Source organism: Festucalex cinctus, chromosome 16, assembly GCF_051991245.1.
Source record: "Festucalex cinctus isolate MCC-2025b chromosome 16, RoL_Fcin_1.0, whole genome shotgun sequence".
NCBI classification, from domain to species: Eukaryota; Metazoa; Chordata; class Actinopteri; order Syngnathiformes; family Syngnathidae; genus Festucalex; species Festucalex cinctus.
Genome location: NC_135426.1, coordinates 7,107,374 through 7,135,000, shown reverse-complemented (window position 1 = coordinate 7,135,000; position 27,627 = coordinate 7,107,374). Strand labels below are relative to the sequence as shown.

The following is a 27,627-nucleotide window of genomic DNA, read 5'->3' as shown; positions in this document are numbered from 1 at the left end:
ATGTATGTGTGTATATATATATGTGTATATATATGTATATATGTGTATATATATGTATATATGTGTATATATATGTATATATGTGTATATATATGTATATATGTATATATATATATATATATATATATATATATATACATACACATATATATATATATATATAAATAAATTGAATGTCGAAAAAGGTTAGATGACTTAGATGACTTGACTTAAAATTAGGGCTGTCAAAGTTAAAGCGTTAATAGATTAATTAATCACAGAAAAAAGTTAATCACATATTAACGCAGATTAATCGTACTATTTTTTTTGGACCGCACTTGAGCCTTGAACGTAACGAAAGTTACAACTGTAACTACGGTTCTATGAGTCCCGGACGACCGCCAGAAGGCGGTGCTTTAAGCACTGAATGTTCCTTTCGCGCATGCGCAGTTCGAGTAATGCATACCAAATTAGTCACCTGTGACCCCTGGGTGACCCTAGAAGGGTATAAGTTCCGGTGTCACCCAAGGTTCGTTTCCTACGGAATCTTCTCGCGTGAACACGAGGATTCCGAGCGACAGGACGCCCTGGCGGTCGTCCGGGACTCATAGAACCGTAGTTACAGTTGTAACTTTCGTTCTATTTCGTCCCTCCCGACCGCCAGAAGGCGGTGCTTTAAGCACTGAATGACTAATACCGGCGTAGTCGCGAGGGATCTCAGACACAAACCTCACTGAGAAGCCCTAGCAGGACCCAAGATCACGCCAAGCGGATGGGGAGAGGCGACATCCACGCTATAAAACCTGGAGAAGGTGCAAGGCGTCGCCCATGAGGCAGCAGCACAGATATCCTCCAGGGAAACACCCCTCAGGGCGGCCCAAGACGTGGCAACGCTCCTGGTGGAGTGACAGCGCACCCCTGACGGCAGGGGGCGGCCAGACAGCAGGAAGGAATGGCGAATGGCATCCACGACCCAGTGAGACAAGCGCTGCTTGGAGAGAGCGGAGCCCTTGGTAGGACCACCATAACAAACAAAAAGCTGGGCAGACGTACAAATGTCCGCCGTAGCGTCAATGTAACACTGCAAGGCTCTCACCGGACACAAGAGCTCCGGCCTGTCCCCGCCATCAGCAGGAGTGGGTACATAACGTTTAAGCCGTAGAGGCTGGTTAGAACGAGAGCCAGACAACACCTTGGGAATGAAGGCAGTGTTCGGCCACAGAGTGACGCCGGCGCCATCCGGGTGCCATCGCAGGCATTCAGGGCTAACCGATAAAGCGTGTAGGTCGCTGACGCGCTTGGCGGAGGCAACGGCGAGCAAGAGTGCAGTCTTGCGCGACACCCACAGAAGGTCCGCCCCCGCCAGGGGCTCGAAGGGAGGCCTGCACAGGCCGTCCAGCACCAACTGCAGATCCCACGCCGGAACCCGAGGAGCCGGGCGGGGACGAAGACGCAGAGCCCCTCTGAGGAACAAGGACACCAGGTCATGGCGCCCCACGGAGCCGCCATCAGCACCAACATACTGGGCAGAAATAGCTGCCACATACACCTTCAGAGTCGACTGAGACCTGCCCTTATCCAGGAGGGACTGCAAGAAATCCAGGATGGTGGGGATGGAACACGAAACAGGGTCCACCCCGCGTTCTCCGCACCACGCCACAAACAACTTCCACCTGTTGGCATACTGTAGCCGAGTGGACGGTGCCCTCGCATTAAGAATGGTCCGCGTGACAGACTCTGTACAGCCGGTCAGCAGCAGTTGGGGCCCCTCAGTGGCCAAACACATAAGCGAAGGCGCCGAGGGTCGGGATGCCAACCCCGACCTCCCTGTTGAGACAACAGGTCCTCCCTGTCGGGGAGACGCCACGGCTCGCCGGAGCACAGTTGACGGAGCAGGGGGAACCACGTCCGGGCCGGCCAGAAGGGGGCCATCAGCAACAGCGTGTGCCCCTCCTGAAGAACTCTCTGAAGCGTCAGCCATATCAGAGGGAGCGGCGGAAAGGCGTAGAGAAGGCACTCCGGCCACGGCTGCGCCAGTGCATTCAGACCCAGAGGGCTGGTGGCCTTGCTCAGGGAAAACCAAAGTGGGCAGTGGGTCGAGTCCTCGGAGGCAAAGAGATTGACCTCCGCCGTGCCGAAGCTGCTCCAAATCATGCGCACCACCTCTGGGTGGAGGCGCCACTCTCCCGGAGGAGGACCCCGACGGGAGAGAGAGAGCCCGCGAGCTGGTTCCGAACCGCCGGCAGATAGGTGGCCCGTAGACTGGCCAGACGGGGAGCAGCCCACCTGAGAAGGTGCTGGGAGGTCTCCAACAGACGGGCGGACCTGACGCCGCCCTGACGGTTTATTTGAAACACGGTCGTGGTGTTGTCCGACCGTATGAGAACATGCCGTCCGCTCAGGTATGGCAAGAAGTGCATGAGTGCCAAGTACACCGCCCGAAGCTCCAGCACATTGATGTGATCGACCCTGTCGCGCACAGACCAACTTCCCTGAGCCGTCCTGTGCTGCCAGACAGCACCCCAGCCCGTGAGGCTGGCATCCGTGGTGACTTTCGCGGCGGGCCGGGGCCACACCCAGCGGTACTCCGCTCATTAGAAAAGCCCTCATCCTCCAAGGTGCCAGGGCGAGGAGGCACCGACGGGACACCCTGAGCCTCCGGTGGCGGTGCCACTTGGCATCCAAGTGGAAGCCGTTCAGCCACCTCTGTAGTGGGCGCAGTGTCAGCAGACCCAACGGGACCACAGCCGTCATGGACGTCAGCTTGCCCAAAAGCCGCAAGTAGGCGACGTAAGGCAACAGCCTGCCCCCTCGAAAGAGCGCGAGGAGGCGAAGAACATCGTCGACTCGGTGAGGAGATGGGTGGGCTCTCATAACCGTGGTGTCCAACGTCACACCAATGAAGTCCGTCCGCTGAGAGGGGACCAGAGAGGACTTGGGCAAATTGACCCTGATACCCAACCGGGCCACATGAGACAGGAGATCGGAGGTGTCCCGGATCACCTGAGCCCGCGACGGCGCGCAGAGGAGCCAGTCGTCGAGGTACGGCAGCACCTTCATGCCCACAGACTGCAGGGGCGCCAGAGCAGCCTTCACAAACCGAGTGAAGACCCGCGGAGCGAGGGAGAGCCCGAAAGGGAGCACACGGAACTGCCAGTGACGGCCTTTGTAGGCAAAACGGAGAAATCGACGGTGTCGAGGTGCGATGGGGACGTGGAAGTAGGCGTCCTTCATGTCTATAGACGTGAACCACTCCCCCTGGGCGAGCGACTGCAAGACGTCGTTCGTGGTTAGCATGTGGAATGGCAATACCTTGAGATGTCTGTTGAGCCCCCTCAGGTCCAGTATCGGTCGGTATCCACCGGTCTTCTTTGGGACAAGGAAGTAGGTCGAGTAGAAGCCCCCGGGCTGTGCCAGGGGGTCCACGGCCTCGATCGCGTCCTTGGACAGGAGGGCGGACAGCTCCTGGTCCAGAGCTGAGGCTTTTGCCGGGTCGGCGATGAGAGTCACCCTGACCCGACAGGAAGCAGGAGGCCGGCGTCGGAACTGCAGCTCGTACCAGTGTGTCAAGATGGAGACCACCCATGGGTCCGAGGCACGAGCAGCCCAGTAACTGAGCTGCTGGTGGGAAAAATGTCCGACGGCCGGCCCCAAGGCCTCAGTCCCTGGCCCTCCGGCCCCTAGGGGCCCGAGAGGGACGGCGGGTGGGGCCTGCAGCCCGTGGTTGCCCTGAAGGCAAGCGGGCGGAGGAGCGAAATTCCGCGGCGGGCCTCTGCGGGGGTCGCCGGGTGCCATAAGCCTCGGCAGGCCAGGGCTGAGGAAAGCGATGAAAAGCAGAGCGTGCCCCAGGCCTACCCTGTTGGGGAGGCAGGGCCCTATTGAGGCTGGAAAGCTGCTTCCTGGTCTCATGAGCCTTAACCGTCCTTTCCAGTGCACCCACAGCGGCAGAACCAAAAAGCTCCCCCGGCTCCACAGGAACACCACGGAGGGCCCTCCTAGAGGCCTCCGACAAGGGGGACTGCGCTAGCCACACCTGGCGGCGCGCCTGCACTAGGAAGGACATGAGTCGGCCGTGTTCCCTAGTCATGAGGGCAAAAGCCTGGAGGGCTGCATCACTGAAGATCACAGCAGCCTCCACGCTGTCCGCTTGCAGGGATGTAGAGAGAGCAAGCATGAGGTGAGCCAAAGAGTTCCCAATGCGACCAGCACGTGCACCAGCGCCATAGGCCCGTGTGAGAAGGTCGTCAGTCACACGACATTAGGGTCGAGGACATCGCACAGATGGCCGAAGGGTCTCCTCCGGGGACACAATGAGGGATGCGACAGCTGGCTCCACAGCAGGCATCCGGTCCAAGCCAACACTAGCAGCATCGTGCATCGATGCTAAATCACGGCCATCAGCCGAAGGGCGGGAGAGAGCCCCAGGATCCCTCCAGCAAGCATGCAGTTCCCGCAGATAGTCCTCAGATGCGGGGACAGAAAAGGCCGAGGAAGGGCGCCTGCGCCGGAAGAAAGCGCTCTCAGACGCCGATTGAGCCTGTTGAGGCACCTCCAATTGCAGGAGGTCCAAGGCATTGCGCAGGACAGCCCGTATAGAACCATCCCCCGCCTCACTGGACGAACTCTGAGCGGACGCTGGAGAGTTTGGTCCCAAAACCACAGACCCCGGGTCACGGGCGTCGTCATGAAAAAAGGAAGCCGAAGCTGCCAAGGAAATGGCGTCCTCCTCAGGAGGAAGCACTGGCATGGGCGGGGTGGATGGTCCCGGCCCCCCCATAAGTGTGGGAGGGTGACGGTCCTACAGAAGAGATCTCACCTCTGCCAGTTCAGCCTGAAGGTGCCCAACCTCCGAAGCGAGTCGTCGCTGCGCCGCCCTTTTCCTGGGGGGGGGGGGGGGGGGCATGTACAGCAGAGGACACACGGAGACGTTTCCGGCGCCTCGGTTGGGAGGACGACAGATGACCCAGTGGACTGGGGTCACTGACACCAGGACTGCAGGCCCGGCCATCCCCGGCACGGTCAGAAACAAGACACCTCGGGCAGCGATCGTCCAGGACATCGGAGGCCTCAAAGAGGATACCACAGTCCACGCAGCAACGGGAGTCCTCCATTGTGAACACAAAGAGGCCCAAACAGCGATGAGCGGGAAGCTGAGGGAAGGGGGCGCGAGCGCCACCTGCACAGCAGACCCACACCGAGCAGCCGACGCGTGGGTCGGGGCAAACAGTAAGCCGGTAAAGCAGCGATAAGCCGAGGGAAGGGGGCGCGAACGCCACCTGCACAGCAGACGCACACCGAGCAGCCGACGGAGGGCGGGGGCAGACAGCCAGTTGTCAATAGTAGCGATAAGCTGAGGGAAGGCGCGCGAACGCCACCTGCGCAGCAGACGCACACGGAGCGGCCGACGGGCGGGAGGGGCAGACAGCAGACGCGAAAACGTCGACAAGCTGAGAGAAGGGGCGCGAACGCCACCTGCACAGCTGAAGCCAGGTGCGCACCGCAGGCGGGACACGCACAAAAGTAAGTAAGACAAACAATCGAGCGAGAAGCGCGACGCCGTAAGCTGGGAGCGGGGACGCTGACGCTGCCCTCACCAGCAAAGGCACAAAAAGAAAAGCAACAACCAAACGGCAACACCGTCGGAGAAAGCGGCGCTAATAAACCGAGAGAAGCGCTAACGCTGCCAAAGCCAGCGGAGGAAAAAATAGGGTAAACCACGAGCCGTGGTAGCCAGGGCGCTAACGCGAGGCTAGCCACACAAAAAACTCAAAACACCGCAGTAAACGCGGAAATTAGACGGCAAAGTAGACAAGTAGTCAATAACCTTACCCCACGGGAGGTTAGAATACGCGACCACGTCGGGTCACGAACGAAGGAAAGAAAAACACTGTCGCCGCAACCTTTGGAGGGCGAACTACGCAGCTCCGACCGATCCGGTCACAAGGCTCCAAGCGGCGCCGTCAAGAGGATAAATACAAATCCCAATTCTTACACTCTTCGAAAATGTGTCGTATGCATACGCCACGCGAGAAGAAAAGAGGAAACGAACTTTGGGTGACACCGGAACTTATACCCTTCTAGGGTCACCCAGGGGTCACAGGTGACTAATTTGGTATGCATTACTCGAACTGCGCATGCGCGAAAGGAACATTCAGTGCTTAAAGCACCGCCTTCTGGCGGTCGGGAGGGACGAAATAGAACCGCGGATGGTTACATTGAAGGCTGCGCAGGTCAGTGATGAGGTCAATGCACGGCATTTCCTACGCCTGTTGTTCCAAAATGAGCGGGGAGACTCCAGTTGTTGTGCTCGGTGGTAAATTTCGCTTTCTAAAACACCCCGACACTTTAGATAAAACAAAAGTAATTTGCGTTTAATTAATTGCTGAATTGCACCCAATTGTTATGATGCTGTTACGTTTTGAGCAATACACGCATGCATGCAATTGCGTACATGCATTTAATTAATGTTTGCAAATTACATTCCGATAATAAAATGCATTAATGTCAAAATATTACGGTATTTTGTATTTATTTTATATTGCGCAAATACGCGAGTAATTTAGCTGATTAATCGTGATTAATCAAAATTTAAAAGTGTGATTAATCAGATTAAAAATTGTAATCGTTTGACACCACTACTTAAAATTAAATGTAAAAAATATGTTGACAGTTAAAAGGTATCAAAATTCACATTTTATTTGAAAACAATGTAAATAAAACAAGTTTCGTAAATATGTGCCTTTTTTACATTTAAATTTGTACAATATTTGAACATTACAAAATGCTTTTTATTAAAAAAAATAAATAAATCTTTGTTTTATTGAACATATACAAACGTTTCATAGTACTAGATATACTAATAACTTGATTAAAAAAATTAAATGTCGAAAAAAGTATTACACTTAGATGACTTGACTTAAAATTAAATGTAAAAAATATGTTGACAGTTAGGTATCAAAATTCACATTTTATTTGAAAAAAATGTAAATAAAACAAGTTTAGTAAAAATGTGCCTTTTTTTCATTTAAATGTGTACAATTTTTGAACATGACAAGATGCTTTTATTTAAAAAACAAAAAAACAATTTTAAATTCTTCGTTTTATTGAACAAGTAGACTTTTCATGTTACAAGATATGATACTAATACGTTTTTGATAACACCAATAATTTCAGCTGTAGACCAGTTGATTCTGATTTGTGACTGATTTACTTGACTTTTTTGTTTTGTTTTTTGTTTTTTTGTATTAATAGAACGCTTGTTCATTTTGTCTTTGCAGTCCTTGTTGCGTTCACCTCTTGGATGGCTCACAAACACGGCAGCTTCATCAGCCTCTCCGCCTTCGTCATCATCGTGTTCCGTTCGGAGCTCTGCGTCTTGTTTGGTCTCATGTTGCTAATGTCGCTGTTGAGCAGAAAGCTCGGCTTCCTCAAACTTCTTTATTACGCCGTTCCTGCTGGGTTGCTATCGTTAGGTTAGTAGTGAGTGGGAGGCAAACAGTGTACATTATAGTTTGCCCTATTTGGTGCCGTGGTGTTTTGATTTGATGTTTTGCAGCTCTGACTGTGGCGATTGACACGTTCTTTTGGAGGAAGCCTTTGTGGCCCGAAGGCCAAGTGTTATGGTACAACACCATTCTCAACAAAAGTTCCAACTGGGGAATATCCTTTACTTAAGACACTGTTATATGAAATACTGACATTGAATCAGTTTCCCCAAAATGCAGTGGATTCAAAAAATGGATGGAATGAGTATTTCCTTGACTCGTGTTTTAAACCTCCCCCTTCCTCTGGTATTTCTACTCGGCTTTGCCCCGCGGCCTGGCCTGCACGCTGCCGTTGGTGCCCGTCGGGCTGCTGGACCGACGGATGAGACTCCTGCTTCTACCCGCCGTTGCCTTCATTCTCGTCTACTCGCTGCTGCCGCACAAAGAGTTGCGCTTCATCATATACACCTTCCCCGTGCTCACTTTGGTGGCTGCCCGAGGATGCTCTTTTATGTCCGTGGACAAAAACAGCACGGCGTCGCCATAAGAGTCATTCATAACCTCGCATAATAATTACGTTTTTTTTTCCTTCTCTCTTTAGTTTGAGCAACTACCATAAATCGTGGATGTATAAACTGGGATCGGCTGTTGTGGTGGGCCAGTTGCTGGTGAATGCGGCCTACTCAGGTGTTTGCCTATACGTTTCCCATCACAATTACCCAGGAGGCCGAGGGATGCAGGAACTGCACAGGCTGTTGCCAGCCACGGCAGGTAGGAGGCATCATGATGTTTTTTTTTTTTTTCCTTTAATTTTTAGGAGAGACAAATAGGCCAGCTCATTTGTAGATTAGGTTCATCAAGTAACTAATTACTTAACTCATTCACTCGCCACCATTTTCACTAGAGCAAGCCCCTTTGCTCCCGGCTGTTTTACTGGATTTTGACTGATTTTGCGAGGCCCACAGAATATTGTGTTATATTGCTATAAAACACGGAACCTACCAAAAGAAAGATTAGTCTCTCTTCTTTCATCAGGAAAAAAAGTATATTTCTATATGTTTCTGTTTTGCAGAAATTTACATTAGAATATGAGTTTCACCATTATTCACAAACCTGCTTAGAATTACTGTATAAGCAAACAGCTTGTTTTCATCATGGCCCTGGTTGACCGCATACTCTGCTGCCACCTGTTGGCCGTTTTTGTAATTACTACCATTTTTTTCCACCCATTCTCTGCAGTTGAGAGGCTGCATCAAAGCCTTCTGTATGCCATAGCATTAAAAAAAATAAATAAATAAATCTTTGGGACACTAATACATTTAAAATAGAACATATTTATACGGTTTTGGGAGCAAATGACTTAAAGTAGATGTAAATATGTATTTTACTCATATCAATCACTTTGGAATTAGAATGGATTGAAGAGAAATGCATTTTCATTTAGGAAAACCAATTAACGGTGTTTTAAATAATTTGTGCCGCTTTACAAAAAGGAATAAAGTATAAATTAAGTTGAACATTGGACTATATAAATCTGGGACTATTTACTGTTTTAAGAGGCTTTCATTCTAAGGATTTGAACAATTTCAAATCAAACACAGCGTCTAAACAATTAAATCAGTTATAATTAAAGTAATTATCAATTAATTAGATAATCAATTAGATGACTATTAATCATTGCACCTGGAGTGCAAAAAATTTGAAACGTACCCCAATTATATGCTATACTATAGGCTTTCTACCTACACTATCACTATACACATTTCCCAGCCCTTATTGACAGCTAAATCAATAGTTTTGATAGATAGCATGCATTTGATCAATGTGTTATATCTTCTCAGATGTGTTTGTTCATATTGACACCTACACTGCTGAAACGGGAGTGTCTCGCTTTTTGGAGCAGAACCGACACTGGAGGTTCGTGTATTTATTGTTCACTTTTTGAAGCCAAAACTTAATTTTTATTTTATTTGTTTTTTTTTACCAACGTACTCCACAGATACGACAAACGAGAAGATTTGCACCCGGCAAGTCCCGACATGCAAATGTTCTCGCACCTCCTGATGGAGGCAAACACCACCAAGATGGAGCTCCTCCGCGACACTCATCGGCCGCTGGCGTTTCTCCACGGCTACGACGGCTTCGCTCGCCACTTGTTCCGCTTCCCTCCTTTTAGCGTGACGTTGGCGAGAAAAGCGGTACTGATGCAGCGGACCACGTTCGAGGGGTCTCGTTAAGGATGTCAGTCAGGTGATCAGCATTCCCACTTCATCTCAAGGTTTACATGACAGAAACACGAGTATTTGTGAAGCCTAACCTTTTTGATGTCTTAAAAAAAAAAAAAAAAAAAAAATCATATAAAAACAAACTTTTTTTCTAATTCATTCTCTTGCTTACTTTAGGACATGCATATTTTATACTGACAAAATAAATCTAGAAGTGAATCGACAAACAAAATGGAATGCACTCATAACGTAAGGAAAACTTTTATTTACAAACGGCTGCAACATTTGCGTGGTTCCAGTTTCATTGCTAAAAATTAATCAAGTTCAGAATTTCTTATAAAATGTACAGTACATTTCTTTATTCAAACCCATAAATTAATCCCCTGAACGTAAACCGAAATTGTGCTTACACGAGACAAATTGTATATTCCAATCTTGCAATTCTGAAAATACAGCAATATCTTACAATCTTAAAACAATTCAGCAAGTAAAAAAAGAAAAAAAAGTCAATCTCGAAACGACAGTACCATGAGCCACAATTTCACAATGAAAATTAAATAACATTAACTTAAAACATCTTTCAGTCACAGCATTTATTTTTGGGCCATGTTTTCCCTCAAGAAAACTCTGCATCAGTAATCGACGAGAATATTCAAAAGCAAACCTGACGTGGATTGCGCAGATTCCACACAGTATTTACAGCATTTGACCTGAAGTTGATTTGGATAAGGCACAAGGAGAGAGTAGAAACAAAAACCCGCACACGTACACACAATTATTAATAAGCAAACAGAACCCCCTACAGCTAGAAAACCCCTCCCTCCCTGATAAGCCTCTTAATGAGACATTTCTTGAAAATTTCTTCAAAGTGTTCAAACAGTAGTACACACAATACAATTAAGCCGTCTCCCAAACCTGGCTGCAGCATTGAAAGAAAAATCAGTGTAGACAGGATATACTATACATCACACAATTCACAGCTATGTCTCTTGGTCCTTATTAAGGGTTTTTGTTTTTTTTCTCTTCTTCTTCTTCTTCAAGTGAATGCTTCATCAGTATTGAAAATAAATGAGTGGGAGGTTAACCTTGAGGAAGAGCAGACCCTCCATGTTTTCCAGTGCAGGCCTGGGATGGTTCAGGGCACCGTTGACGCTGGCCGTGCTGAACAGCGCCTCGGCCGGGACGATGCTGGGAGGGCAGCCCACATAACGGGCGGCTACTTTGGCGAGCTCGGGCCACAGGAACTTTTTCAGGTTCCAGTAGTCGAGCGGGTCACAGCTTTGATCGAGTATGTCCTCCTCGAGGTACTCCAGCACAGCCAGTTCCGAGGACTTGGCTCTTTCCTCGTGTTTCGCTTTTTGCCTCAAGTCCGCCATCAGGGACCAGATGTTGTCCTCGTTGGTTGGCGCGCGGTCCGATGCCGGCGTCTCGTTGCAGCCGTTGAGCAGCGGGGATGTTTCTGTGGAGGTAGAAGAGAACAGTTCCAGCTCCTGGATCAGGTCTTGCTTACATCGTTGCGCCTCTTCCTCCGTGAATAATGACGTCTTGTACCGAGGGTCCAGCATGGTCGCCCAGGTGAAGCGCGGGTCGTTCACCGTGGCCGACATCCTGCTCACCATGGCTTCTTTGAGCGATCGCAGCATGTTGTCGATGCCCACGGTCTCGTCGAACAGCAGCTCAATCTTCCGGTTGAGAATGTGAATGAGCGGTATCACTTGTCCTAGGGTGGCAGTGCGGTTGCGGACTTCCCGGTAGGCCACCTCGAACGGTTTCAGCGCGTTGCAGACGGACTGCATCACCTCCCACTGGTCGCAGCTGATGATTTCCCTGAAATTGCACTCGATGGACATCTCGTCGATGGCTTTCTTTTGCTCCACCAGCCGCTCCAGCATGAGGAAGGAAGTCCTCCATTTGGAGGGGATGTCCTGAATGAGCTGGTGCTCCGGTAACTGGTGGTCCCTCTGGAGCTCCGCCAGCTTCTCCTTGGCCTTGGCTGAGCGGTGCACACGCTCGCAGATCTTGCGAGCGATGCTCAGAAGGTTCTGGACCATCCTCTGGCTCTTGATGGCTTCGCTAACAATCAGGTCAATGGTGTGGCCGAAACACTGCACCGTCACATGGCCGTGCTCCTCCAGATTGTTTCTTATGTTGGCGTTATCGGTCACGGTGAAACCCCTCTTCAGACCCGCTGACGTGATCCAAGAATCCCACAGGTACTCGAGCTGCTTGGGAATGTTGTGCATATCTCGGTCACAGTCTATTTGAGACACGCTGAGAAGAGCCGAACAGTGGAAGTCCTGGCCCTGGGGTCGGACGCTCGACTCATACGTGGCCCAGTGGGCAGTGAGGGTCAAGTACTCTCTTGTCTGGCTGCTGACCCAAATACTCGTGGTGAAGTGGACCACGCCGCCCTCGGCCTCTTTCAGATGTGTCAGCACCACGTCCCGCACCTTCTCGTACATCTCCGGTATTGCGGTGCCGGTAAAGTACGAAGAGGGCGGTAGGCAATACTGAGGCTGGAAGTACTCAAGTAACCTGCTCAGTCCAGCATTCTCCACCATAGCTGATGGCTGAAGATCCAGTGCAAGCATTTCGGCAACAAGTTTGGTAATTGTTTTGGCAACGGGGTGGTGTTCGTCAAACCTCTCGTGGTTCTGTTGCGTTTTGTAAAGCGTCACATTATCCACGAGCTCCTGTTTGACTTGAATTCCAGCAGACGGTGCATTACCTGAGATAGCGTTGTTGCTTTCGAGAAAATGTCCATGGAACCTCTGCATGTGCCTGAAGAGGCAGCTCGTGCCGAGGTTTGTCGTCTTTTTCCCTCTGCTAATAGTGCGGCTACAGTGCAAGCACACCACCTTGGTGGGGTCGGCGGGCGAAATTGAAAAATGGTTCCACAGTTTGGAAGTCTTCTTACTGAAGACGGTTTGTGGCTTTTTCTTGCTGGCGGGCCGTTCGGTTTCTTTGGCTGAAACTGCGTCTGGTGCATTGTTGACGTATGGCGGCGGGGAGGCCGCCTTGTCGTCGGCAACTTTTTGGTTTTGGAGGACGTCCGGGTGGCGCCTCATCAGGTGCCTCATGAGACAGCTTGTACCAAAGTCCCCCCGTTTGCCTCGACTGATGACGCACGGACAGTAGCGGCACAGTGCTTTTAACTGGTCCACCGGCGACACGATGAAATGTTGCCAAACTTCAGACTTGACCCGTTTCATGATTTTCTTGTTTTGCTGGAAAATCACATGATTCTGGTGATGGCCGGGAACGTCGGAGGAGAGATCACATGGCGAGGAGGTTGAGGGTGTATCGTTGCCGTGAGCACTGAAGGGCAGGTTGAGCGGCGATTCGTGTTCGGTCAGAAGCATTGGCTCATCAGATTCCTCTTTGATGTCCAGGCTTTCCACCACCGTCTGCGGTAACTCGTCCAACATCAGTTCTGGTGAAGACGGAAGAAGAGGCGATTCTTTTTTGATGTCCAGTGGGTCATGTAACAGTGTGCGGGACAACAGTGACGGCGGGTTTGAGTAGGGAGGAGGAATGTGATTGCCCAGTCCATTTTCCTCAATGACAACCTCTTTGTGGGCCCTCCACATGTGACGGATAAGACAGCTCGTCCCGAGATCTTTGCCATTCTTGCCCCTGCTGAATTCATTCATGCAGTGGATGCAGACCGCTTTGGAACTGTCCATGGGTGAAAGGTAGAAGTGTTTCCATACGGCCGATCTCCTACGGGAGCTTGAGCTTTTTGGGTTGCTCGGAAGGCGCTCGTGCCCTCCGTCTGATATCTCTTCAAGGTTGTTTTCACCAAAATTTGATGATTCGAGCGCACTGTAGACAGAGTCCGTGTTTGCAAGCACTTCAATTTTTGGTTCAACTTTGGACGACACTTCTTTGGATGACAGGTCTGAATTGTCAGCCGAGGATGTGGACGGTGAAGTGTTCTTTGAGCCCGAAGACATCAGGCTGCTTACATCTCCGTTTTTTGGCGAGTTGGGGGAAGGGGCGATCAAGGAGGCGGCCAACGTACTCACATTGGGCGTCTGTGCGTCCGCTCCCTCTTGGAAAAGCATAGTCGGGTGAGCCCTTCGGACGTGCCTCATCAAACAACTTGTACTGAGGTCTTTTTCATTCTTGCCCCGACTAAACTCTTTCATGCAGTACAAACAGATTGCTTTGGTGTTGTCCCTTGGCGAAATACAGAAATGATTCCATGCGGGAGATTTTTTCCTTGGGTTGCTTTGACTTCTCATAGATGCCAGAAGGCTCTGGGTGACGGCATCCATGGCAACGTCATAAAGAGTGCTTGTATAGCCACTTAATAAATTACTGTAGTCATCCCCATCTCGACTCAAAAAAGGGCCAAATGAGCTCCCAAATGCAAGTCTTTCAAAATCTTGCGTTTCATCCTCTAAGTCGTTTGTATCTCGGCTTTCATCTTTGATATTCCGATTGGGCTCATTTTCACATTTTTCACTCTCCGTGTTTTCGTGTGTATGCATGCTGAGCCATCTGCTTGAAAGAGATGGCGATGCTGGATCCGTTTCTTTTTCTGTCTCAGACTCCAATTGTTTATCACCCTGAGAAGAAAGATGGCTTGATTGGAAAAGGTCTTTATCCAGTGCTTTGGACAAAAAAGACAACTTTGCATCATTTGTCTCGTGTGGCTTCATGCTGTAGGATTTGAAGACGTATCCGTCCTGACCCTCGATTTTCAGGCAGGTGCCCTTTGCCTCTCGTTTCTTTTCTATGGAGCCACTGAGGGAATCCTCCCCCGCGCCCGATGCGTCTTCCTCCCTGTCCATGGCGGCAGCCCAAAGGTTTCGGTCTTGTCGTCAGGTCTGCCTTGTCAGATGGGATCACTTTGAGTCATTGGCTGGGCGCTTCTCAAGCAGGTGTTATGTTTGTGTGGCTTGTCGGGTCACAGGATGCCAGCTTGTCCCACTCCATTTATGACCCAAATAGTTCCACCTCGCCGCACACAGCCTAGACAGAGGGAGGAAACAAGGTCAGAGTCCATTCTCTTTCTACATGACAACTGGTAAATACACTTGAATGGCAGCTCAAATGAGATTTAGTCTGTCTACATATCCAATTGTATAATATTAACATGTCACCACTTTTGGCTATGGAAGATTTATTTCTCAGGTACTCAGATTTTACACTAAAGTTTGGAGTAGCTGTTGGAGAGCCCTCAGGTTCACTTCATGTGCTCTTGCGCAATCCTTAACTGCTGAGGGACATAATGCATGTTGAGCAGTGGTTTTTACGGCAGTGTTTACAAACTATTTTTAATACTGATTATTCTTATTATGGTTGTGGGTGGGCGAGCTTCAGCCTATCCCAGCCGACTTTGGATAACTGTCAATGTGACAAATGGTTGCCATCTTTGTGGAAATTTCTAAAGCACATGAAATTAGCCACTTCAAATGCCTCTAAAATCCTCCAACAAATAAATGAACGCAGAAAAAAAAACAACTGACCAACCTATTCCACTGCCCACGCTGCTCTTCTGACCAATATGTGTGCTAGTTATGTCGAGTTTTTAGGGCAAGTGGAGGTGTTTGAAACATCACTGTAATTTTGACCTGTTGATGTCTCGGAATTTTGGCCAGTACTGTGCTCGCAATTGGTGGATATTTTTAACTGAAACTTGGCAGACAATCAAAGAAGGGGATTCCCCGAACAGAAGACGAAACAACAGGTTTGAGGGTTTTATTTTTGCCTGTTTTTTTTTTTTTTTTTTTTGGGAGACAATTTTTTTTGCACACAAAACACAAAAACATTCCCCCCCTAAAGGCTTTTTTTTTTCCTGACAAAATGAATAAAACTTCACTCTCTCGAACCAATTGTTCAATTTCCAAAATCCTTTTTGCATGGTACTCAGGTTGAATTGGAAATGATCCCACACAGCAACAGCATTTTGACATACTCATTTTGGGGAAATCTCATCATGTTGCATGGGAAAAACATGCAAGTGCTAATATCCACTAGACTTCTATGCTGTCCATAACTAAATGCCATGCATGCAAACAAAACTTTAATAGCGAATTTAAAAAGCAGGTTATGGCTATGCTTTTGTTTACATTAGTGCTGTCAAACGATTACAATTTGTAATCTGATTAATCACATTTTTTTAATTTTGATTAATCGCGATTAATCAGGTAAATTACTTGCGTATTTATATAATATATAATATATAGTATTTTGACATTAATGCATTTTATAATCAGAATGTCATTTGCAAACATTGATTAAATGCATGCGTGTATTGCTCAAAACGTAACAGCATCATATCAATTGGGTGCAATTCAGCAATTATTAACTAAATGCAAATTACTTTTGTTTTATCTGAAGTCCCGTCGGGGTGTTTTTGAAAGCGAAATTTACCACCGAGCACGGTCCGTGTAGTTTTCGGCCATTCATTTTTCCTTCTGAAGCAAGGACACAGAAAACGAGAAACAAACCGTTTTTTTTTTGTTTTTTTTAATTTATTTATATGAACAAATAACGGGAAACGAGTTGTCTCCCGTTTTTGTTGAAATAAAAATGAAAATGAAAAACGGGAAACGAGCCTTATCCGATGTTCTATTATGTGTTTATTTAGCACAAATCAGGAAATGAAATGTGGCCATAAACCGTTTTTCGCAAGCTGGTTTCTTCTTGACCGGAAGCCGTTCATCTTTTGCGGCACGTCACAAGCTGCTGCTGCAGTGGAAGCTTGCTGCCCCCTAGTGTCTATTTCGAGGCCTCTGACAGACAATGATCTGAGAGCCACCTTTGGACATTTCTCTCCGAAAGTCCTCTTTTCGAGCCAAATTGGCTACACAGATGTGTAGCGATTTCACTAGACGTCATGCCGTTATTTTTCATTTCCACTATCAAGTTGTGATAGCCATCTAAAGCCATGTTTGGAAGTCCCGAAGAATAGGCGCCAACAAGGACCTCGAAATAGACACTAGGGGGCAGCAAGCTGCGACTGCAGCAGCAGCAGTGACGCGCCGCAAAAGATGAACGGCTTCCGGGTCAAGGAGAAACCAGCTTGCGAAAAATGGTTTACGGCCACATTTAATTTCCCGATTTGTGCTAAATAAACACATAATAGAACATCGGATAAAGGCCCGTTTTTCATTTTTATTTTCAATTCAACAAAAACGGGAGACGACTCGTTTCCCGTTATTTGTTCATATACATCAAAACAAAAAACAGAAATCGGTTTGTTTCCCGTGTCCTTGCTTCAGAAGGAAAAACGAATGGCCGAAAGGTACACGGACCAGAGCACACCAACTGGAGTCACCCCACTCATTTTGGAACAACGTGCGTCGGAAAAGCCGTGCATTGACCTAATCACGGACCTGCGCAGCCTTCAATGTAACCATCCGCGGTTTACGTTCAAGGCTCAAGTGCTGTCAAAAAAAAAATAGTGTGATTAATATGCGTTAATACGTGATTAATGCGACAATTTTCTGTGATTAATTAATCTATTAACGCTTTAACTTTGACAGACCTAGTTTACATACAATAACATATAATTCGACCACTGTAAGATAAAACAAACCCAATGTCGGAGTCAGTCCAGCCTGAGTACCCAAATGCTGTCCTGCACGGTTAAAACTAGGGGTGTGAATTGCCTAGTACCTGACGATTCGATTCGTATCACGATTCACAGGTCACGATTCGATTCGATACCGATTAATCCCGATCTGAAATTATAAGTCGATTGTTGCGATTTTTTTTAAAATTAGAAAATACTAATCAGTAAGCTTGTAGAGTGTAAGATTTATATGAAAATGTATTATTTATTTATCTGAAATTTCAGTCTTATAGAGGTTGTAATCTGTTTCATGTTTGAACAGCATTAAAATAAAATATTAAGGCTTAATGTTCCGTTCATATAACATTCTTCCATGCTCGTTTTGTTGAATATTTTTCCATTAAAAATGGAAGTTTAAAAATCGATTCACACACACACACACACACGCACACGCACACCCCCACACACAAAAAAAGGCAATGATGATAAGACGTTGAATCGGTAAGACTACCGAGTGAACAATTTTGAGCTCTTAAAAAAAAATAAAAAATTAAATAAAAAAAAAAAAAACGATTTTTTTTTATTCGATTCGAGAATCGAGCGATGTAGTATCGCGATATATCGCCGAATCGATTTTTTTTTTTAACACCCCTAGTTAAAACTATGGTTATTTCTAAATACTACAAAGCTTGTTGCGCAAGCTACTACTTTTGCAGCTGCGACCACTTTGATCATTTTCATTATTTGGATTACGTCTCTAAAGTGTGGTTTCATATTAATCGTAACCGAAGGGGGAAAAAACAAGGCATTTCACAAGTGACATTTGACAGCAAGCTTTTCCGGGTTTGCCTCAAGTGCTAGTCCGGAAGGACAACAGAAAATAGCTATAGCCAACATAGATGATCACTTACTTTAACCAAGTTTAAATACCTTTGGTTCGAAACATAAACTGAAACGGGACTTTATTGCACTCGCTACAAGCGACGCGCAGGTCATAACACATGTACTGTGCAATAATAAACAAGTTGTACCGACACACCATCAGTAAACATGGTGGTTATCCTTGTGCTAACTAGGTTAGCCTCGAGGATAATGCACTCACCAAAACAAGCGTTTAACACCTCAATGATGCACAAATAGCCTGCCACTTGACATCTGCGGGGATTCTGGGGTCCGTAAACGAAGCTCGGCTGTGTTTGGTACCACACCGCGATGCGATCTAGTTAGCCAGCAGCTAGGCCATCCACAGGACAAACAAGCTAAACCTGGCGAGGCAGAACCCAGTCGAACCCAACCTAGCTCAGACCAGTTCTCCCCAACGACGAGCCGATCCCCGCGGGGATTCGTCTCCGCTTGCTGTGCTTACCGTGAAGTGTTGCCACACCGTCTCGGCCCATGAACGGTTAAATGGGACACATTTGAGTGATCCGGGCTGGGGGGTACCACTTTGTTGCTTTTGTCTTGCACGTTCGGCCGAAGCAGCTCCACACAGCGTCGGACGGAAGGAACCGTTTTTTTGTGATGTCACAACGGCAAAGTGGGGTTGTATGATGCTGATGTATGGTCATTCAATGCACGACAACACTTTGAATTTCGTCCAAGAAGCACTTGGCGTGACTTTGATTTGATTGTACTTCTGTGGGACATGACAATGGTAATCGTTTACGCCATTAAAAGAATTGAAAGGGCTTCTTGCTCGTTCACTTCAACGTGTGTTGCGTTCACTGTCATTGAAAAAAAAAAAATCGTTATCCACATGTTTCACGTTAGAGACGCCAAAGTGGTAGTTTATTTCTCTGTGTTTTTGTTTTGGGAATGAGACGTGTGTTTACAAGAGTTGGGAGCTGAAGTGTTTGGGAATAAATAAATAACCCCTCTGTGTCAGCTATGTCGTATTTGTAGCCAGGGGAGAGATGTTTCATCAAATGACCCAGCACATGATGGGAAGTAAACTCACCGCGGTCGCTAGCGTTTGGTGCCCCTACTCGGGAGCTTTGTTTTCGGGTTTAGCTTTTTGTTTGTGTGTATGTAGCTTCGTCAATAGATGCGTGACAGATGGGGCTTTTGTGTGAAATACGACTCGCTACCAACATGATCTCCAGCGTCACGCGTCGAGCGCTGCGCGTGGTGGGAGTTGTCTGGTGAAAATGCATTGTTGTGTTGGGGGTAGAAGAGCCGCCCGGTGTTGGCTGGCTGCTGCCGTTCGCGTTCCTGCTGCTGCTATTCACTCCGGCTAGATCGCCGCCGAGCAGTTCTCAAAGATTATGAATGACCCTTTCAAACGGAAAACGAGCGCGGAGTGCATCGCCTGGACCGAACTACACGCCAAGCATATTTATGTCCGTTTTGCAATTGATTTAAAACGCCGAATTGGATGAGAACTCGGCGTACGGAAAGGGACCCACTTAGCAGGCCTTGTCGCTTTGTAAGGCTGCTGGCGAGCTAACACTGGTCGGCAAGCTAAGGTATGTACTTTTCACATTATTCCCTGTTTCCCTACACTATTACTCCATAAAGTTGTCCAAACATGTTATTCTGAAGCCTTTTATTTAGTTTGACATTTTTTTTTTTAGTGATCCTGTAGCACTTCATGCTAACGCCAACTAGCTCGCTAATGTTATTGTTAGCCTCTCGGCTACTCTTGATCCCTAATAATCATCAACAACATCTGGACTATTGTCGCAGTGTCAAATGTGGGCAAGTGCAAACGTGTGCAGCCCCCTTTAGTGACCAACTGTATCCGCCTCACATTGCAACCAAATGCATTCATTAACTGCACCTTGGCAAACTTTTTTTTTTTTTGGGGAGGCAGTGTTTATTTTCGCCGTTCCCGGCAACTCTCCTGTTACCGTTATTTTGCCGTGAACGGCTCTGATTGGAAGCTCTACTGCTGTGCAGTGTTTCGCAGCCATATGAGCCATGGCAAATATTTTACATGTACAAATGACACACACCCAAACAAAGTGACAAAAAGTTTATTATTTTAAGAGAAGGGATCACCCCTCAGTTTACCCAAAAATTTCCTACTTTGAAAATCTGTTTTAGTTGAACACGCGGCTGTTAAGAGTACACGTGAAGTTGCATACTACAGTTTCTGTTGTATGGATGGCACCAAGCGGACACACAGGTTAATTGTACATTCTGCCATCTAGTGGAAGACTATTTAATTGTTCTTTCTGTCAGCATTAGTTAAAATGTATTACAATATCACTTTAGTCTATATATGCAAACAACGTTATTCACTGAGTAAGTCAGTTTGTGAATAAATGAAGAGAATGTTTTGTTTTATGGCGCACAATGAGAGTTTTTCTTATGCAAAGTGATTGCCTTGGGTCAATAAAGGTTGGGCAAAACTGACATGGATAAACATAGATACGGTATTTGTCTTAAATCATTTTTGGACCAATTTACTGCAAGTAGGTTAATTACCGTATCACATATGATCATCTCAGTAGGAATTATTGCTCTACTGAATTCTATAATCCTCTTACTAGTAATTATAGATGTAACATGAATACACAGACATCGATACTAATTAGTCCATTAGTTATTATTAAGCATTCTTAGCAAGTAGCCACATAACATGCACTATATAAATCTAAGCCATTGCTATTATTAAATAGTCTACTTGTCAATGCTCATGTGGACGAATGTATGTATGTGTGTGTGTGTTTTTCGTTTTTTTTTCTTCCAGAAACACGGAGCAACAAGATGAAGAAGAAAGCCCGGAATCACCGAGTCTCGGCTCCAGAGAGGCCTTCCTCGCCCATCAAGCCCTCGCCTAACAAGCAGATCCTGACGTTCGCCCAAGCGCAGCGCATGGTGGAGTTTGAACTCGACGGCCGCATCCACCGTCTCAGCGTCTTTGACCGCCTCAACGTAATCTCAGACGGCGACCCCGTGTTGCGGGAGATGATGATGGAGTGCGCAAACAGCAAGGAGAACGCCGACAAACCACAGCAGCAGGTTCTGTTGAGGTCGGTCCGATTAAAAAACAATCAGGAGAAGAGGAAGGCTGCGCTGGGCATCGCTGCTCAGAAAGGCGGAGGCGGGCATCCCGTCGCTACTAATCCTGGTCCAAAACTTACAGAGCCTAAATTTCGGACTGTGGAATATCACTTGCCAGCAGTTCCTAAACGTCATTCTTCTTATTACATATACGAAGAGAAGACAGAGGAAGAGCTTGACGAGGAAACTGAGTACGACATGGATGAGGAAGATTACGCCTGGCTTGATTTGGTCAACGAGAAGCGACGAAGTGAAGGTGCCAGTCAGGTCTCTTTCAACGTCTTTGAGTTCCTTATTGACCGCTTTGAGAAAGAGTTGTACCTGGAGGGCTTGGATAAAGGCAGCGAAAGGCAAGCATCCGTCGACGAGGACACGGTATGCTGCATCTGCATGGACGGAGAGTGTCACAACGGCAACGCCATTCTCTTCTGCGACGTGTGCAACGTGGCCGTGCACCAGGCGTGTTACGGCGTCCCCTACGTCCCCGAGGGCCAGTGGCTTTGCCGGCACTGCCTGCAGTCACCCGCGCAGCCCGCCCACTGCATCCTGTGCCCCAGTAAGGGCGGCGCGGTGAAAAAGACGGACGACGACCGCTGGGGCCACGTGGTGTGCGCCCTGTGGGTCCCCGAGGTGGGCTTCTCCAACGCGACTTTCATCGAGCCCATCGACGGCGTGCGCCACATCCCGCCGGCCCGCTGGAAGCTCACCTGCTACCTGTGCAAGGAAAAGGATGTTGGGGCGTGCATCCAGTGCCACAGAGCCAACTGCTACACCGCCTTCCACGTCAGCTGTGCCCAAAAAGCCGGCCTCTTCATGAAGGTGGAGCCCGTGAAAGACCTGACTGAGTCGGGCGAGCCCACCTTGTCGCTGAAGAAGACCGCCTACTGTGGCGCTCACACACCCAACGGCTGCGTGCGGAGGAAACTTGCCATTTACGACCAGACCAAACCCAAGAATGGACTATGTAGTAACGTGGACAAAGGTAGGGGAGCTGCGCAATGTAAAGGGAAACATAAGAAGAAGACGACAAAACTGGAACCTGATGTTGAAAGTGAGGCGCCAACACCTGCTGCTGTGCCTGCATTTCCTGCTCACAGGTACAACCAACCACCTGTAGTAATACTCTTGTGTGTAATTCTGAGCGTCAATGCTGAGAGTCACACACTCCCATGTTCTGTCACAGACAGTTGTGTTTGTGTGAATTCTGAGAGATGGGTTTAAATATTTATACCGTGCGGTTGATAGAAGCGCTGTTGTTGAATAGATTTGAGGTACATACAGTAAACTGATTCATGAGGAAGAGAGACGACTAAGCCCTGCTGCAAATGCTGACAAAACTATGGGTACATTCCTTTAGATGCCACAAGATGTTAGTAAATCACTTAAAATTGAGAGGATCATTAAAAGAGGTTGCATATAGTCTCCAGTATATTACTTGATCAGTGTGACAAGGTAAAGAACGGTCACAGTAACAAGTTAACAACTGTGCTTAGTTAAGTTATTCAACAGAAAATAATCACCTTTCCCCTTCAATACTAGCAATAATACTAGCCTACACATGCTAGCACAAACTTAGGTGCTTTTCACAAACTGTCAGTCAGGAACAGTGTTATAGTTTTGGAATATTTCATTTTAGTTAGTTTTTATTTCGTTTTGAGTTTTTTTTTATTATTATTATTTTTAATTAGTTTTCAGGGTGGTTTTGTTAGTTTTTATTAGTTTTAGTTATTTAATAAATTCTTAGTTTTAGTTTATTTTCAGTATTAATATTTTAATTTAAATTTTTGGATTTTTTTTTAATGTGTATTACTTGTGCGCAATATTCAAAAACCACCATGCGAGCGACATTATCTGAAGGTGCTTTTCTATTGGCTGCTGCTAGATGACGTCACTTCTGTGTGACACACTTTCAAATGACATTATTCCAGTTAATATAAAAATACATCTGTTTAAAATAACATTTAAAAAAAAATCCCCAAAGGTTCATGCATTAATTACCAAAGGCGAAGACGAAGGACATTTTTGCTATCATTAATTATAGTTAGTTCTGTAAACATAAAACATAGTTTCAGTTTTCATTTTTTAAAAAGCATTTTTGTTTTTATTTTATTTCGTTAACATTTTTTAAGTTTTGGTTTTAGTTTTTTTGGTTAGTTTTAATGAACTAAAATAACCTTGGTCAGGAAACTCAACTTTTTGGTTTTCACACACAAAATGTTAGGCAATTGTAAGGGCAAAGTAGATTACACAGGCTATTAGTTGCTGTTTCTGTGGAGAAGTCGAACAAAATTTCACTTTTTGATTGATCCTTTTGTATTCCAAAACTGCCAACAAAACAGGACATCTCAAATGCAGACAACAACAAAAAAGAACCGAACCTTTCAACGGCGAATCGCTTACCACGCACAACGGATCATTTCAGTCATTGTCGACTTTCAAGCAAATTTACAATGTTTTTCTTTTTCCATGTCCTCGCCAGGTTGCAAACCATACTGAACCAGGTGTCTGTCCAGAAAAAGAAAGCATTTGTGGAGCTGGTCCTCAATTACTGGACTCTTAAACGACAATCCAGGAACGGGCTCTCGTTGATCCGCCGCCTGCAGACAAGCCTGCAATCGCAGAAGAACGCACAGCCGGTTTGTTCGTCAGTCAGTCAATCACAAGCGGGCTTTTGCTCTTCTTTTCTTTTCGCATCAGACTCCCCCCTAGCTTTTGAACCAATTCAGCCGTGCGTGCCTTGTGAATTATAGACATTTTTATTTCCCGCTTCTCTTCCCTTACCAGAAGCAGAACGAGGAGGAAACGCGGGCACTGAAGGAGCAGCTGAAGGAGTGGCACCGGCTCCGGCATGACTTGGAGAGAGCCCGGCTGCTGGTGGAGCTCATTCGCAAGAGGGAGAAGCTCAAGAGGGAGGAGGTAAGTGAAAAAAAGTTCTGTGGAGGTTTACACACAAGCTAATGTTTGTTGACTCTTGTGTTTTTAGTTAAAGTTCCAAGAGAGCCTGCTCGAAATGCAGCTCACTCCGTTTAGCATCCTGCTCAGAGCAGTCTTGGACCAATTACTGTCGAAAGACCAGGCCAGGATCTTCAGTCAGCCAGTCGACGTTAACGAGGTACCAATTTTTAATTATTGTTATTATTTTTTTAATGCTGGTTACCTGCAGATCCTCAAAACTCTTAAAAGGTTTTGAATCTATGAATGCAAAAACAAGGCCTTAAATATAGCTATCAGAAGCCTTCAAAAATTGTTAACAGATAGGATTTTACAATTGTGAATAACAGGGCTGAACAATCTGTCAAAATCAAATCGACAGCGCAATGTAGTAGATTGCAATTCTGGGATGGGGGGCTTATATATATTTTTTTTATATATGCATATTTTGTTTAGTGTCTTATCAGTTCAATGCTTAGGAAGTGCAATCCACATGTTTACATATCATTGCTTCATGAAATATGAAAAACACCACAGATTTCTTTCTTTTTCTGGCTTATCGTAATCTGATTTATAATTTATTGACCCATGTTTACACCACACTTGTTGGGTAGAATTTTGTTCACTTGCCATAAGACTGTAAGTCAAGGTGTTTAAGTGAACAATTCTTATTAAAGTAGATAAAACTAGAGATCGACCGATAATCGGTCGGGCCGATAATCGGGGACGATATTTGACATATTGGTACATATCGGTATCGGTCTGTTTTATTAATCTGACGGCCGATATGAGCGATCCATTTAAAACTCCGTCTTTTCGCTTCGAATGCAGCCCAGAGCGTCTCTGTCTGTTATGGAGTCCAACTCCAGCAATGTAACGCCCATAGCAGCATTTGATTGGTTAGCCGTGCAAGAGCCAGAACCAATCAGTAGTGTATGCCTGTATCACAGTAGCCGGTCACACACGCACCCACGTACACAACGCGACAGACACATGCTTCGAAGGTAAGTTAAAAGAGAAGAGACTCCGCCGATCGTTTCACCGTGATAAGCTAAACACATTGAATTATGTTGTGTATTAAATGCACTATATGAATGGAGCTGCATTGCCTTGCATTGAATCCCCGCTAGCTAACAGTGGTGTGTTCAGCTTAGCATGTAGGCTAACACCCAGTAGCTAATTCGCTACTTGAACTACTCGGGGAGGGAATCACACACATTTTCACTTAATTAAGTAAATAATGTTTGTTAGAAAGGTTCCAAATATTAACAGTTGTCATTATTATATTGTCTAGTTCCATGTTAAGAGTAGAGTAATGTCATTATATTTACCTCTCGTGACGCACACATTGCATTCTGGGTCACGTCCATTACTTGTTGCATAGCGGTTATTATGCAGTGAGATGCCACAATGACACTAAATAGCGTTTAGTTACTTTATATTGTGTTTATTTGTCGCACTGGTTTGCCATTGTGTGCCTTAAGCTTCGACGTCGATTTGATTGACAGCTCGTTGTGCACCTCGTTAAAGTCCGCTCCGTAACAAATTAAGTGTCTCAAACACCGTTTAACTACACGAACGTCTTCTCTTCCGTATGTTAGGCATTAGTAGAGAAGTGCACTAAAGTATAGTGTGCTTATTTGCTCGTTTTGTCTCTCTTTTCACGTCATGTCTGCCGTCATTTGGGACATTATCCTCTCAATGGATGCCACTAATATGTAACATCTACGGCCGTACACGGCTGCAATTAATGTTCAGTGATGTAATTTCGTTACGTGCATCATACTTTGAATAATGAGCTCATGTTTGGTGTGTTGTATAACTTTCTCGTGTGTTAGTAACTATTCATGTGGACAGCTAAGATAGTGCTTGTTAATGTGAATTAGCAATGTTGCAGCCCAGTTATTACTTAGACAAGTACATCTGTGCCATTAAGTGATACAGTACAGTACAGTAGTGAGAGAATAGTGTGCCCATATACACACACGTGTCTATAAGTGTAAAACACATTAAACAGCAGAAACTGGCAGCGGTCCACCGCAACAATGTCTGTTTAACCAAGTTATTCTTACTATTATTATAACCAAGTTATTTTACTCGACCTTTTTCTGCGTTGATTGGGGCATCCTAAGTGGCAGTAAACTACATGATGAAGTGTCTTTTGACAGTTCTCTTGTGGAGAGGAGTAGCATGATATTGCTGTTCTCGATTTAAGATCCTCAGCTTATCAAAACTGTCTATATGGTAACAATAACAATAATCATAATAAGGTCTACAAGAACTGTATGGTGTTCAGGGATGAATAGTTTTTCTCATGGAATTTTTTTATTTATTTTTGCTGTAGTAATAAGTAATGCCACAGCTGATGCACATTTTGAATGACAGGGTTCCTCCTATTACTTCAAAATATAAAAATATAACATTTATAGAATAAAACTACAAGTATCCCAAATGCTATAAAAGGTAATGTCACATTGGCCCCCACATTTAACTCCCCCCGCCACCACCGTCTTATTGCAGATAGAAGGATGTAAAATGAAAAGTGCAGTGTGAGAATCCATTGTAAAGAACGGTTAGGGTTTGCATTATTCAAAAATTTGGTGCCAACATTTTAACTTTTACTGCAAATGAATATCGGCTTCAAATATCGGTTATCTGCCTCCTTGACTACCGATAATCGGAATCGGTATCGGCCCTGAAAAAAGCATATCGGTCGATCTCTAGATAAAACTTTCATATTAATTAATTGCTCATTGCAATTATTTTCCAAAAGGTTCAGCCCAAGTAAATAGTCTAAAATCTCCAAATAAATTAACATTTGTAATAAAATAATTTACCGAATGAGTGTCATTCAATAGCGGAACTAACAAAGCAGTGATGTATTTTTGAGTGTAGCAACTTTGGACAACATGAGACATTGGGAACTTTATGAAGTTGTTCTTAAATTTAATTTGACATGGAATAAAAAAAAAAAAAAAAAAGAAAAAAAAAAAGAACTTGCCTTAAGCTGTAGGAACCCTGAAATGTGAGAGAGTGCACAGTGCAACTGCTACTTACCTACCACCTACTATTCCCCTGTAGGTGCCTGACTACCTCGACCACATCAAGTGCCCGATGGACTTGTCCACCATGCGGCAGCGCGTCGACGCCCAGAAATACAACAACTTTGACCAGTTCGAGCAGGACTTTGACCTCATTGTCGACAACTGCATGAAGTACAACTCCAAGGACACATACTTCTACCGGGCCGCCGTTCGCCTTCGAGATCAGGGCGGGGCGGTGATCCGGAAGGCTCGGCGGGACGCTGAGAAAATCGGCTTTGACGCGGTGAGCGGCATGCATCTGGAGGAGGCCCCTGAATTGAAGACGTCGCCTTTTTCGTGGGAGGATGGTAAAAGCTGAGGCAAACCGTAGATGTGTGTTTATTTGCTATATCTAACAATACGAATGCTCCCCTTTCACTTTTCCTCAG

The 27,627-nt window shown here is 46.2% G+C and overlaps 3 protein-coding genes across 8 annotated transcripts in view; 2 read left to right on the top strand and 1 right to left on the bottom strand.

The window, feature by feature from the left end:
• Positions 1-9,803, top strand: part of alg12 (ALG12 alpha-1,6-mannosyltransferase) — an 11,363-nt gene extending 1,560 nt beyond the window's left edge. Inside the window, exons 4-9 of one of the 2 annotated variants that reach the window (XM_077501517.1) lie at positions 7,257-7,451; positions 7,535-7,639; positions 7,754-7,910; positions 8,065-8,234; positions 9,305-9,380; positions 9,463-9,803. In XM_077501517.1, coding sequence (XP_077357643.1) covers positions 7,257-7,451; positions 7,535-7,639; positions 7,754-7,910; positions 8,065-8,234; positions 9,305-9,380; positions 9,463-9,700 — 941 coding nt within the window. In that variant the 3' untranslated portion in view covers positions 9,701-9,803. Of the gene's footprint in view, positions 1-7,256; positions 7,452-7,534; positions 7,640-7,753; positions 7,977-8,064; positions 8,235-9,304; positions 9,381-9,462 lie in introns of both variants that reach the window. The other variant, XM_077501516.1, reaches the window with a different exon arrangement.
• A 130-nt stretch (positions 9,804-9,933) lies between these two features.
• On the bottom strand, positions 9,934-18,780 carry zbed4 (zinc finger, BED-type containing 4). The gene is made up of 2 exons (XM_077501509.1): positions 18,583-18,780; positions 9,934-14,668 (listed from the first exon to the last, which is right to left on the bottom strand). Exon 2 carries the CDS (start codon positions 14,485-14,487, stop codon positions 10,741-10,743), a length of 3,747 nt encoding a protein of 1,248 aa, XP_077357635.1. The 5' UTR covers positions 14,488-14,668; positions 18,583-18,780; the 3' UTR covers positions 9,934-10,740.
• brd1a (bromodomain containing 1a) overlaps positions 17,888-27,627 on the top strand; it is a 53,607-nt gene continuing 43,867 nt past the window's right edge. For 2 of the 5 annotated variants that reach the window (XM_077501505.1, XM_077501508.1), the window contains exons 1-5: positions 17,888-22,321; positions 23,704-23,872; positions 24,012-24,140; positions 24,208-24,336; positions 27,237-27,546. In XM_077501505.1, the coding sequence (XP_077357631.1) occupies positions 20,871-22,321; positions 23,704-23,872; positions 24,012-24,140; positions 24,208-24,336; positions 27,237-27,546 (2,188 nt within the window). In that variant the 5' untranslated portion in view covers positions 17,888-20,870. Of the gene's footprint in view, positions 22,322-23,703; positions 23,873-24,008; positions 24,141-24,207; positions 24,337-27,236; positions 27,547-27,627 lie in introns of all 5 variants that reach the window. The other 3 variants (XM_077501504.1, XM_077501506.1, XM_077501507.1) reach the window with 3 other exon arrangements.